The sequence below is a fragment of the Cariama cristata genome, unplaced genomic scaffold (genome assembly GCF_000690535.1).
Source record: "Cariama cristata isolate BGI_N322 unplaced genomic scaffold, ASM69053v1 scaffold16391, whole genome shotgun sequence".
Classification (NCBI taxonomy): Eukaryota; Metazoa; Chordata; class Aves; order Cariamiformes; family Cariamidae; genus Cariama; species Cariama cristata.
Window position 1 is genome coordinate 82882 of NW_009598872.1, and position 11386 is coordinate 94267.

Below are 11386 nucleotides of genomic sequence, written 5' to 3' on the forward strand. Positions count from 1 at the left end.
GCAGAACTTAGAGCTGGGACTTTCAATATGGGCCCAAGGGAGTAAGCAACTACACTCCCTCCAAGTCAATGAGGAAACAGGATCTTGAAATGAAGGTAAAGCAGCACCAAAACAAATTTTATGTATACAGCACCAGTATTACTTTCTTCGTGTTTGGGGACGGTTTCTTTGGTAATGTATTTCCTACTACTTTAAGCATGAAGTAGGATTTCAAGTACTGCTAGAGACAGAACTCTGAGCTCAAGTCAAATTACACCTGTTGGAAAACAGCAAGATTCTTAGAAATCGTATTTAACTGCAGAATGCCTTTACTACATTCCGTGTTTCCTTTGGCGTTATTCCAGGTCTGCCAAGGTAAGTAGGTGAGCATCCGCACATTTCAACAGTCCACAGGACTGCTTGTTTACATATGTAAGTTTTGGCACAATAAATAAGGGTGTACATTTTGCATGACTTAATACAAAAACATTGTTTTTCTTTCAGCTGCAACTCAAAATTAAGAAACTATTTCAAGCAGAAGAGAAAGCAACATTACTGCATGTGTTGCTGCTTGGATAAAAGCTTCATTTTTAAAACCATCCTGTTTTCAGCCACAAATATTTACTGATGTAGAACTGAAAACAAAAATAAGGTCTCGATTTCTAATTCCGATGTTCTGCTTATGCAGTTCAAAAGAAATAATATCTTTAAAATATTTTAATTCAGAGGTACAATTATTGAGACATTTTAAAGCTTGTTGTTTGTTTCTCCTAAGACTTGTCCTGTAGATAAATTTAGTTCTTAGATTACCACCCTCAGAACCAAGAGCTATGCATATCTACATGGAAATAATTTTCCTGAGACATCTACAGTGTGTACTGGCTTCTCCTACTACTTACATCCACCTACTTTGAAAAAAGATTCATAACTTTAAATGTTGTAGAATATGACAGAATATACATTCTAAAGACTGTCAAATAGATATAGCACCTTGGTAATTTTACAATAGTCTGCTGTTTGTGCATTCTCCACAGTGGAGATGCTAAGTTATTCAACCATTTCACTGTCTATTCACTTCTATATTTAACAATTCAAATACCAAAGGTACAGGAGTAAAAAAAAAAAAATTCCCCTCTTGCCAACTTTGTTTTTATTTTAATCTGATCTCCTGCTTTTATACATGAAAGATAGCAAAAGAGTTAGCAAGTACTGAAATCCTTACCAAAATACCATTTATTCTATCCCTCCAAAGCCAATAGGTATTGAAACAAACCTTAGTTTCAGAAGACAACAATGCAAGTCTACAAGTGTTCTTTCATATTTATGTTTCTGTGCCTTTTATTCTAGATGTAAAACTGCATGCTAATCACTTCATAAACTCAGATTTCTGTATCTGTATTACCATATGCTTCATAATGAACACTGCTAAATTTAACATGTGCTACCCAGTAGACCCAGACTAAACCGAACACTTGAACAATTAACACACAGTGGACTGAGAACACATCTATTTGGACAGTCAGTGCGTGGCAGGTAAGGCTGTAAGCAAAGGGCAATAGCTCTTTTACTCTAAATCCCCATGGAGACACGCCAACTAGCATAAATATACTCATGGGAGCAAGAGCAGCAATAGCTATTACTCTTCAAGTTTACACCCCCATTTACTGTGCGTCAAATTTCTTTGTAGAAAGGAACACATCATCTAGCATAAAAAAACCCCGAATCTATACAAAAGTTAAGTATTTGATTACAGTAGCAAGTCACCACTTCATAATGGGAAATAACTTGTCTCTTGGAATCATTATTGATCTGAATTCTCTTTTTTTTGTTGTGTGTTGGGTACTGGTAGTTCAAGACTTGCCCATAATAGGGGCTCTGCTTTTCTCATAGTAAGCTCAATCTTTGTAGCCGTCATGTTCACATAACTCCTCTTTACATCAATTACCTAGAACAGAAAACATATTTCACACTTCAGTTTAAGAAACAGACTGCTAGATACTTGGGAATTAAGTTAGGAAGAGTACCTTATCACTAAGTTTCAGTAGATGTTTATGTAGCTGGAGTTCCCTCTGTATCTAGGAAAGTCAGCCCTCTCCCCTTCCCAAGCTATGAACATATGCCTATGCATATATAACATATACACTGGTCTAACACATACATAAGCATGCAACTACGTAGTGTCAAGGGTTTTCTGCAACACCACTATCATGGTGTTGGGATCAGAAAAGATCTCAGGAGGTCAGCTTCTGCTCAAAGCAGCATCAACTATGATGTCATACCTGATCACTTGGGGCACTAGATTCAGATTTAAATGTAATTGCTGAATGACATGCAACTGAATTTCTTTCAATAAGCAGAGCAACAAGGAAAAACAAACAGTTTCAAAAGAGAGGAAGCTGAGGGTTTGTGGTTTGGGTTTTTTTATTAAAATAGAAAATTATTCTTATACTTACTCCCCATAATTTCACACTGCGATGGAATTCCTTTTCTCCTTCAAATACAATATGGATATTTAACTTAAGAGGAAAAACAAGAGAAAATTTTGTCAGCCTAATAAAACATTTGACACCTCAAGTATGTTTAAGCAAAATGTATCACATTAGCAAATCAATGAGCAAAGTGATCAAATTGTTCCTCAGACATAGAAATGAAAATCTATTCTAATACAGTATCTGATTCTAACACAGATTCTGATACAGCATTGTAGCCAATAGTGGCCATAGATACATCCTGGAAGCTCTATCATTTTCTCTAAACACGTGATTAAGAAATCAGAAAAGCATTTCAACACTTGTTTAATATTAGTAGCTGTGAAACTGCGTACCATGAAGAACAGTATTAAATTACATTAAGCCAAATACAATTAAATTATGAATCTGCAATTATTTACATATATAGTGATGCAAATCCATCACACTCGGGTTTTCATTGCAGAAGTCAAAGTAAAGATATTTTTTTTGAGATATTATATTGCAGCTTTAAAAAAAAAACCCACCACACCAAAAAAACCCCATTAAAGCACAGATGTCCAAACAGAAGGGGAAAAAAAAGCTATACATACTTGCACAAACACAAATGCCAAGAAAAAGTCGTTACTCAAAAAAGATTCTTATGCTACCTCTGTCTTGTAAATAAAGTAGAAGCCAGATTTTCCCAACTTCAAGCTTCTGTAAGAATTAAAAAAAATAATTACATCTTAAAGGTAGACACTCACCATTGTGCTATTTGCCTCTACGTAGCTTAGATCAGGAACAGAGTTTTTAGCATATACAGAAATAGTCACTTCTCCTCCAGTCTGGTGCCAATCATGCCTGCATGGAACTACTTTCTTACCCTATATATGGAAAAAGGTATAGAAAAAAAGACTTAAAATCACATTCAGGAGTATTTTTACAAGATTAATCAGGATAAAAGCCTGAATTTTAATATTTTTACATTTTATTTTAATATATTTTAATAGCCAATAAGCATAGCTAATAAAAGACTAGATATTTCATGTTCACAGGAGATTGCAAGACTCCATTTACATCTCTTTTTAGTAAATATTTCAGCAACTGGTCCCTGACAAACATTAGAAGTGAGAAAACTAATGCTATATGACAGACTATAGTAAGAAATTGGGATATTGTGATAGGGAAAAAAAACCCACGCAACTAAAAAAATCCCCAAAAGCAACAAAAAAGTTAGTTGTTGGATTAATTTCCTTTCCAAGACTACAGTTATCCAACAGGTTGTAGAAAGGAACTGAATAAAGAAAAAGCAAGCCATGAATCCAAGAAACTTTCATATTACTGCAAAAAATGATTGCATATTACCCTTGTTCTCTGATGCAGCAAAAATAAACGGTGAAGAAGAACAAAATAACAACAAAAAGGTAAAGTAAAAAAAATCCTGTTAGCTAGAAGCCCATTATCTCAATATACACACATTAAATATACACATAGTTTCTTAACATCTGGGTAAATTCTTTACAAGAATACTCTCCTGCTTTAGGCTCACAACTGCAGCTTGGATTTTTTTTTTTTGTTATTTTTTTAGCCTCTCCTTTCTATATTTGAAAATAATTCTTAAACACAAACATAAATCTTCAAAGCAAGCAGTAATTCCATGACTTCAAGGAAGCAAAGGATTTGTGAAGTAATTGTTGTAGAACGAGGTAACAGAACTACACTTTCTAGAATATATCTTCATTTTCTTCTGTTACGTGTTCTGATGCTTACAGTATCAAACTCATTTTGCCTCAGCAATAGACAACATATCCATAATAAGAATTTTGTGTTCACCTGCATCCAACCTGTGACCAGCTAGTGTTTTTGAAGTAAGTGTTCAGTTCGATTATCACATTCTATAACATTCTCTAAGAATCTTTTTAAACCTTGAACAGAAATATTTTTCACCTTGTAATTCTGCAGTTTGTTCCCAACACTGCAATGAAATACCTATAAACTAAACAGGTGCTCTGTCTGTATTTGTTATGCTGGTAGCCAAATCAAAACACTCAACTAGATCCAGAGCAGAAAAATATTCAGATACATAAAGAGAATCCAAATTAGACAGAAAAAACCCTTCCATCCCCACCCCTCCACCCATAGAACCTCATGGACCTCATCTGCCCTGCCATCCCTACCTAAACAACAACTCAACTACTCAGATTCAAACTGGAAGTACAGTTATTTTACTACGGAATATGTATGGCTGCTCTCTTTACAGTCTTTGGGAGAGGAAAGACTTCTAATAACCTTATTTTAAAGTAATATATATGGAATATTTTCTATATGGAATATTATAAACTTTCTTAATAACAAAACATAAAAGACTGCCATTTTTTTTTTCCTGAATTTGCCAAAAAAACTTTTACTATAAAATAGTGATATATATGTACCACTAAAAAGAAAGGTTGTACTCTATTACAGGTGTACTTCTACCACAGATTACTTCAAACTCCATTTCTCTGTTGTCATGCTGTGCACAGTATTGTCCATATTATTTCAGAAGTAGTGATCTGTAACAGTTCAACTACATCTATAACTCAAGCAAGCTACTAACTACATTTCAGTATTCAAAATTCAGAACGGCCAGCTACAGAATGCACCGTTAATGATACTTACCGCGTCCTTTTTAGTCCATACGTGTGTTCCTGTTGTGCAGCCTTCTTGAGCTAAAAATGTATTGAAGTCAGATGTTTTTCTTTTACAACAGCTCCAATACTTCATCCTTGAAAGGTCACAAAATAATTAACAAACAATATTTAGGACACTATCTACTGCAAATATTTAAGATCTTTCCCTTATGCACTATTACTGCTACACCCTCTTCAAGCATTGCCATTTTTGACGGAAGAAGAAATACAGAAGGAGAACAAGGCAACAAAAAAAGCAGGAACACATAATAGACTAATTAAAAAAATTAAAGTTAATTGAATACTAACCCTTCATGGAATATAGGTACACCAGAATGGTATATACATACTTCTTCTGTGCTATGTGGTCCTTCGTATGTCTAGTAAAACAAAGCATTTAAAGTGTATTACTGTTACAGGATGTGGACCAAAGGAAAAAACAAAACCAAACACAACCCACAACAGAAACATTGAACAAAGTACTACAAAGCTTTGAGTAAATAACATAGATTTAATTGTTTCCCCTAGCTTTTCAAAGTAATCGTTTAACCCTCATTCACAGAAGGTTCCCTGGCACTCCTTCTAACAAGCTATACTTTGTAGTAGTTCAATGGCGTACATCAATCGTGACACCATCTGTGCTCACCAAGGTCACTTTAGATCCTCAGAGAGATCTATCCTTAAAAATACTCTAAATATTCAGAGAAAACAAGTACTTAACTGGAAAACAAATTAAATTTATCATTCATAAAACCCATGGATTCTCAAAACGAAGTAAATGAAACAATACACAACTCTGCCACTAAATATCAGATCAGTTTTTCCTAACAGAAACAAAAGACTGCTATCAGTTCTCCTCCCACCAGAGTTTCAGTAGAAAATGCAAAATCTGCCAGATGTTCAGTGAAATGCCTACTTAAATTCTACTGTCCTGTTCTGTACAACACAAGGATGTCAGTGCAAAAAACTTTCAGTTTAAATGACTATACAATATAAAGACTAATTTTGGCACTAGAAGTGTTAAAGTATTTTCTTTGTGGATTCTCCTGGCAGGAAGCATTAACTGATAAGATCTGCAGATGCTTCTGACCTATACACAGATTATCAAGAGCAATTCAACTGTTATCAGTAAGCTACCTCTTACCAATATTATATTTAACATTTTAAGTTGAAACCTGTCAGTATCACGGGTTTGGCAACCTTATTAATTAGAAGTTCAGGACAGGCTTAAAAAAAAGTAATCTTAGACTTACTGCATGCATAGTACAAACCAGCCTACATTTGTCCATATTAAAGTGTGTTATCAAATGTGCATTTGTTAAGCCTGATGGACTTTGTGCCTTTTACAAATCAATTTGTAGCACACGAAAAAACACCCAAGAAAGGAAAACACAACTGTGCACTTAATAGTTTAGCAGCTGGGTTTAAGAGTGGAACTGAACCACTTACTTTTGAACAGCCTGCATTTTTACATGCCGTCCCAATCTTGATTTCATCACTGTCTTCCTCTGTAAACAGAATCATATTATAGAAAATAGCAACTGAATTGTATAATGTACTAAATATTTTGCTTTTATTAAGAATTAAAATGAGCTAAAGAGTACATGAAAAAATAATAATTAAAAAAACCCACCAAAAAACCCACACAAACAAACAAAAAAAACCCCACCAAAAACTCTAAAGCTGTCTATTTTCTGCCTGGCACTGAAAGTTGCCAGAAAGGTACAAAGAAACAGAAATTATGCAAACATTCCAAAAGCTGTATTACTTATGCACCACATTCTAGGTTCTATACCTTTACACTGTTTTAAATGGGGGGTGCGGGGGTGGGAATCGATGAAAAGTATTATTACAATCACAGAGGAAGAGAACAATCACTCATCTTGTCTGGCTTTGTAAAACTAAGAATGTAAACGTTTCCAACTGCTGCCTATAAATATACACAAGGAAAGAATTTGGATATCAAGTAGAAAGAAGAGCTATATGACAGTTTTGGCACAAGAACAAAAGAGTATAAAATTGCCACAAATATAGGTTGAAATTAGAAAGTGTTTCTTAAGGAGCAGTGTAGTTTTGGAATCAAATTCCAAATAAACTCTGGGAATTAAAAAAGAAGAAAACCAGACAAGGAAGAACCAACTAGTCTTCCACGGAATATCACCAGTTTATGAAAGGCTTTATACAACATTGCGTTTACAGTAACATAGGAATAGAGTTCATTTCTTGGGAACTCTTTCAGTCATATGTTCAGAAATGGATATTCCCATCATGTCCATTCTAACCAGAAGATCTTACAAAACAGGCAGTTCAAATAATTTTAATGGCAACATACTGCTCCTAACACCCAAGTCTCCACATTGTTCACATTTAAACTCCGATTATCGTTCCCTAGACTGGAAATTATTTCCCAGACTATTAAGAACAAGAACATAATTACATGAAATAATCACTTCAGAAAAAACAACAAAAACCCAGTATTTAATTTATTTGTGTGACAATTAGCATCATATACCTACTTAACATCTCTATATCCTTACCTTTTTTCTCTTCATTTTCTGATGACAGTTTCAGTTTATCTAGTGCTTGCTTCAAGGAAGCTGACACTTTCAGCTGCAAATTTGTCATTGGCTCATCTGGGCTAAAAAAATGTCCATGTATTCATGTCAGCTTCATGAAAAATAATTTACAAAAGACAACAAAGTAGTAACACTTAATCTTGCTATAAGGTTCTTCCTTTCCAGCCTCCCTTACAACAACAAATAAACAAACTAGATTTGTAAATGCCAATTCTCACTGTTTATGGAAAAACAGACTAGAAATTTAGAAGGCAGCCTTGGCTTTCAACAGGAAAACCTAAATACTCTACAACAATAAAAATAAATCAGAGATTAAGGAATCTAAATACAAGCACCCTAAATTATTTTTTCTGTTTAAAACACTAAACACAGCTTCCACTGGCATTCTAAGCTATGAGTCTATAGACTGCAACTTTTGTTTCCTGTGAAGTTAAATGCTGAGAGATCCAGTACTACTTTGTCCTAACCAGAATTCTTTTATCTCATTTTGAAGCTTAAGATAACATCATTGGTGCTACCAAACACAAGCTCTTTTAAAGTTAATTTGGGAGTTTTTACACTATATGAGATGTGTAACACCGAATAACCAAATGAGCTTTAACTTGGCCAACTGACCACATATTTGGCAAAACTTAAGTTTCATATACCGTACCTTGGCCTTTTAATTGTTTCCAATGGTTTTGGTGCCTGAATTATGCGTTCTTGAAATTTGGGTTTCACTTCAGCTAGCTCCTTTCGTTCAGAGGTAGTTTTGACTTCTGGTTTAACAGGCTCAGGAGGTTTCTCACTGTTATGGAGACCCTTTGTACAGCCCTATTGTAGAAAGCATATTTTTATATATATGAAGTGTAGTTTGCGTGCAAAATTAAAAATTATCAAAAATTGCAATAAGTTTTCTTCATTTATTTCCTCAGCCCCATCTTCTCCTTTAGCCCACTCTAAACACTATTTGCAAAAGAAATCCTACAACTAAAGTGGAAATATCTTCATTTGGACATACATTAAAGAAAAACACATACTTTCCATAATCGAGCAAAGTAACAAAAACATTGACCTTCCTTCATTGTTAACAAACACCTAAATAGGTTTTGATAGAATTATAACCATTAAAGCTTGAAAATAAGACTCAACTTCAACATTATATCAAGAAAAATAGTGCATGCAAGATTTAAGACAGTTTTAATGAACGTATGCAAATTTTAAACATGTAAGTACACGTAGCATTTATAACTGTCATTTGACAAGTATAAAAATTGTAAATAATCATGAGTACATACCACAATGCTTAAAAAGTCAGAAAAGTCCGTTGTTCTTCTCTTACAACATGACCAACCCTATAAACATTTCGGAATAAAAACAAAACAAGCATGAATACCTTACTTGGCAACGGTTTATAAAAAGCAAAAGACTGATTATAATCCTTTACAAGATGTGGCACATCATGATTAGAGATAATTTTCTTCCCTTCTTTGGACGATATTATCATCACCTGCATTTTTAAAGGCCAGAGAAACCTGTTACAGCTGCCATTTCTAGTTCACTCATGCTGCCTTAATCAGAAAGTTCCATAAATATGAGGCAGTATTTCCATGACAAGTTAGATGCCAAGTCTGTAGGACAGAAATGTTACTTTATCTCATAAAGTAACACATAAACAAAACAAGTACTGTACCTGAGACTAGGCTCACCTGTGGCAGAACGTACAGGCCCCTTTCCTAAAATGATGAAGATTTTTTTCTTTCCTTGAGCACTAGTCAAGTCCTTCAACTGCTTGTTATCCCACCACAAAGCTGGATACCTGCATTGCATAGCCATCTATTCAACTACATCAATCAAAAGCACTTTTTATTATATAAACCAGAAATTCAATTTTAGAGAAAATTATCTTGCCGCTGAGTTGTAAGATACATTATTCACAAAGAACCTTATTAAAGGCAACAGTTTGACTAATAAATGCACCATTGCTTTGAGAGCTTAAGCAGTGCAACACAATGGGTTTTAGGTAGGTGGTTCTCAAATATGCTCAAAATATTAACTCTTTCCAGAGTCGAGGAGACAAAAGGTTCACACTGGCCACTTCGATTACCTAGAATTTGTATCAGGAAGAAAACTGCTCATACCAAATTATGATACATTTTTAATTAGGCCAAGGGATAGAATAAGGAGAGGGGGAAAAGTAGTACGTCTTTTAAAAATGGTGCGTATATAAGAGAAAGAGGGAGTAAACACAAGCTTTTGAGGTAACTGTGTAATTTCTGTTTTTATAATTAGGTAGAAGTTTTATATACAGTGTTATGCGTACAGCTATAATTTTGTACAAGGCAAACTGCCATGGCCTAAGTAACACTATCTTATTTGATCTAACAGGATCCATCCCAATTTGACAGTGGCACACAATGGCCAATTGCAGAGCCACATACTGCAATACGAGCAATCGCTCACAGACAACACGCTACGCAGAACACAGGCACAAGCTTCCATGAACCCAGAAGACACCACATTATGGGACAGGGATGAGGTGCACTGCCAGTAGCAGCATTTCCTATATACCAAGAAAAAAAATGTTTGCCCCAAAGTTCGGTTAAATAGCAGTTTGGTGTCCTAAGAAAGGTCACTTAGGCTACATTTGTATTAATACAGTAAACAGTGCCAGGCTCCATTTCTGGACACCAGATTTCTGACCATACACAATTAAACTGTTAGAATGATTTCCAGTACTGTTTTGGTAGTTGTGTCTCAAATAATTCCCCGTAGGCACTTCAGATGCATCCAGTAGATCTTGAAGCAGGAAAACAGTTTAATACAATGAATATGGGCTGTGCACTTGGCCTAAGCACTGGAGATCAGTCACAGGTATATTTAATTCACTACTGAAGATGTAGCCCAAGAATCCTGGACAGCTACATCAGAGGCATCGGTGATCAGTCCCAGCCTAACCAACATTCTCATTTGGCTGATTAACAGAACAAAATTGTTTTTTACAGTAGGCAAATGTTACATACACTTTAGTGCTCAAGCCCCCATAAGACCACAAGCAGCTGGTGTGAATTCCAAGCAGGTTAATTGACTGAAAGACAATGACACCTCTCAGTGCTTTCAAAGACCTATTCAGAGAACTAATTAAACTGTTGAGACACCTAGAATCAATCAATAGGAAACGTGTCATACAGACTTGTGTGGCATTTAGACCATACGAGTACAGTTTTTAATATCTTCTTCAGGTTTGCATAAGTGTACTTTTCTAATATCGTGGGGTTGCTCAAACATGATAGGCCAAACATCAGTTTCTACAACACTGAAAGATTTGGAATTAAAAAGGAAAATAAGCATATTGTTTTACATATATGGAAAAAAATATAAGACTTAAAAGGATAGTTGCATACTTACTTTGAGAGCATCATGAAAGACTGGCACACCTGGATGGTATGTGCATGAATCTAGAAGAAAATTACTATTATTAATATTCAGACATACCAAGAATCTTTATTCATCTGATCACAAACCCAGCAAAAATTCCACACTTGCAATTCATGTATGCCATGAGCTGTCCCACTTCCTCAAGTGCAGGTAATTATGAAGGAAAATGCAGACTCCACAGAAAAAGCTTTCTGAGTGCATAGATTAAACCTAAGTAATCAAGACTTTTTCTTCTGTATTATACAACAGAAACCAGAAAGCAGGCATCTAAGACAAACTTCTACTTCCATATGGA

The 11386-nt window shown here is 34.9% G+C and overlaps 1 protein-coding gene across 1 annotated transcript; it reads right to left on the reverse strand.

Moving 5' to 3' along the window:
* Window positions 1-1196: 1196 nt before the first annotated feature.
* On the reverse strand, window positions 1197-11111 carry CHORDC1 (cysteine and histidine-rich domain (CHORD) containing 1; the record flags this gene model as incomplete). The annotated part of the gene is made up of 10 exons (XM_009709480.1): window positions 1197-1924; window positions 2433-2495; window positions 3194-3313; window positions 5088-5193; window positions 5408-5478; window positions 6548-6606; window positions 7636-7736; window positions 8327-8487; window positions 8952-9008; window positions 11062-11111. Coding segments are annotated over 10 exons (932 nt in total), but the record flags the coding sequence as incomplete, so codon positions are not given.
* Window positions 11112-11386: the final 275 nt, after the last annotated feature.